This window comes from Myotis brandtii, unplaced genomic scaffold, assembly GCF_000412655.1.
Source record: "Myotis brandtii unplaced genomic scaffold, ASM41265v1 scaffold915, whole genome shotgun sequence".
NCBI classification, from domain to species: domain Eukaryota; kingdom Metazoa; phylum Chordata; class Mammalia; order Chiroptera; family Vespertilionidae; genus Myotis; species Myotis brandtii.
In genome coordinates this window covers 259,545-261,951 of record NW_005371769.1, presented here as the reverse complement: position 1 = coordinate 261,951, position 2,407 = coordinate 259,545, and the positions used below count along the sequence as shown (strand labels likewise).

Sequence of the window (2,407 nt, the reverse complement as noted above, 5' to 3'; positions counted from 1 at the left end):
GAGGGGGGAGGGAGAGAGAGAAACATTGATGTGAGAGACACACATCGACTGGATTGCCTCCCGCAAGCGCCCCAACTAGGCACGGAGCAAACCTGCAACCCAGGTACATGCCCTTGACTAGGAGTCGAACCCATGGCCCTTCGATGTTTGGGCTGACACTCTAAATCACTGAGCAACACTGGCCAGGGCTAGCATGTTTAATTTTGTGCCTTTTTTTAAAGCTGAAACTTTTGTGAGAATTTTTCGTTATTGGTGACTCTTCAAGGGTGTAAATTATAAAATTTTGTAGATATGACAAAAAGCACCACTCACCTGTTACTCAATTTTTAATCTGATTTTAATTCAGTATTACAACCTTTCTGTGTGAATCTTTACTAGTGTTTCTAGGTTTTATTACAATAGATTCTTGGGTGTGGAATTACTGAATCAGCAGGAGTGAGGCCTCGTTATTTCCGACCGTCATCCCCAGAAAGTTGTCCAGTCTGTGCCCTCGGAGCTGCGGGTCCCAGGCGGGCACCGGGACGGCGGGCTCATGTGGTCTTTGCGGTGCTCCCTAAGCAGGACCCTCCTCTCGGGCAGCGGTGCTGGCTGGATGGGCGCGTTTCCGAGCCAAGGTCAGAGCCTGAGGTGTGTGTCTCTGTGAGTTTCAGGTGTCCTGTGGTCTGAAGCCATCTTCCTGGAGGCCAGGCCCCAGAGGAAGACCAAGAGTGTTGATGCCCTGAAGAAATGCGAGCACGACCCCCATGTGCTCCTGGCCGTGGCCAAGTGAGTGGAGAGTCCCTGTGGGGCTGCTGACCTCGGGGACCTGACTGCTTCCCGCCAGGGTCCGCCTGGTCTCTGGAACAGGGCAGGCTCCCTGGTCCTTGGTCCCTAGACCTCAAGCACTTTGGCCTCTCGGGGCAGAGGCCCCACGGACGTGAGCTGCCTGGATTGTCTGGTCCCCTCTGTCCAGTCCTTCAGATGGGACTGCTCCTCTGTGTCTGCCACTTTGTAGCTACACATACACGTGCCCTGGGTTTCAAAACAGACAGACTTCGAATGTTGGTCCACACAATTTAATTCATAAGCAAAGCCCCTCTGGCTGAAAGGGCTGTAAGCAAGGAAAGTGTCTCCCCACACCGGGGGGACAGTCGCTCCTGGGGGACCTGGGAGCCGTTGGGGCTATGGGTCCGGCTGTCAGTGCCCGGGTTGTGAAAATGCCACCTCCTTTAGGGCAAATGGTCTCTGGGCAAAAGGAGGTCAGTGACCTCACACCTTGAGCTTGTGTGTTGAGTGCTGGGTCAGGGGCTCCCTGGGGAGGTGTGAGCTGTGTGGGTCGTGGGAAGGAGCTCAGGGTCTTGGGAACGCTGGGTGAGGGTGTGGCCCATGAGTGGCTTGCAGGAGGACTTCCTGAGAGGAGTGGGACCTACATGCAGGGCAGGGCACGTATGGGCTGGGCTCCTGGGGCTGCTGCTCACCCGGAGGAGGTGGCACCTGGGCGGTCGAAGCCTGAGCCAGGGATGTGCCCAGCTGGCCTTAGCCCTCTTCCTCAGGTGCTGCCCAGCACCTCCTCTCACTGCTGTGGGGACAAGGGCTTCCCACGGGCTCCCGAGGCCTGTCGGGGCTCCCTCCCTCCTGTTCTGTGCTTCCGCCTCCCAGAGTGACCTTTATGTGTGCCACTCAGATAGGGCAGCCATAAACCTCATAAAAGGCTTTGCTAAAGTCAACAAGTCACTCCTTGCTGTTCCCAGGCTGGTGTTCTGTGTGCTGCTATCTGAGTTTGTGCTCTTTAAATCACAGTTTATCTAACACCAAGCAATTAAGAATACCACAAGGCTTAAAAAACAATCAAGCTATCATTGCATCAAATTACTTGTTTCGTACAGACCGGCCCCAGCAGCTGCCTGGAGTGGCGGGTTAGTGGTGCCCTCCTCTGCATTGGTGCCTCTGGTGGAGAGGGAGGTGGGGCTGGGTGGAGGGTGGAAGCAAGTCCTCCCACCGTCCTGTCCTCACTGACGTGCAGAGGGCTCTGTGGGCCCTCGATCTGGTCGCGGATGGTCCTCCCCCGTGGCCTGGTTCCAGGTATCTTGTCTGCTGTGCCCAGGTGCCCGTGCTGACCTGAGGCCCCTCTCCTCGGGGTTGGCTGCCTGATGGGCAGGAGCAGGCCAGACCTTCCCTTCCTTCCCTAATCAAAACCTTAGTTTACATTTTTGTCAGGTTTACTTTCATCCCCTTGTATTTTATCCAGAGGAAAAGAGTGATGGGAAGGAGTTGCAAGTTCCTTACTCTGTGTGTTGGTTTTCTAAGAAACAGTTTGGTTAGACCAGTGGTTCCCAAACTTATTTGGCCTACCGCCCCCTTTCCAGAAAAAATATTACTCAGCCCCTGGAAATTAATTTTTTTTAAATTTTAATAGCAGTTACTCATC

At 54.3% G+C, this 2,407-nt stretch overlaps 1 protein-coding gene and 1 long non-coding RNA gene across 2 annotated transcripts in view; both read left to right on the top strand.

The window, feature by feature from the left end:
• The window catches only part of LOC106724647, a 545-nt gene extending 422 nt beyond the window's left edge, over positions 1 to 123 (top strand). The window contains exon 2 of the long non-coding RNA XR_001360493.1: positions 4 to 123. This is a non-coding gene — a long non-coding RNA (uncharacterized LOC106724647). The remainder of the gene's footprint in view (positions 1 to 3) is intronic.
• PRPF6 (pre-mRNA processing factor 6) overlaps positions 1 to 2,407 on the top strand; it is a 44,632-nt gene that overhangs the window by 40,692 nt on the left and 1,533 nt on the right. Inside the window, 1 exon segment of the mRNA XM_005885522.2 lies at positions 651 to 765. Within this exon segment, the coding sequence (XP_005885584.1) occupies positions 651 to 765 (115 nt within the window).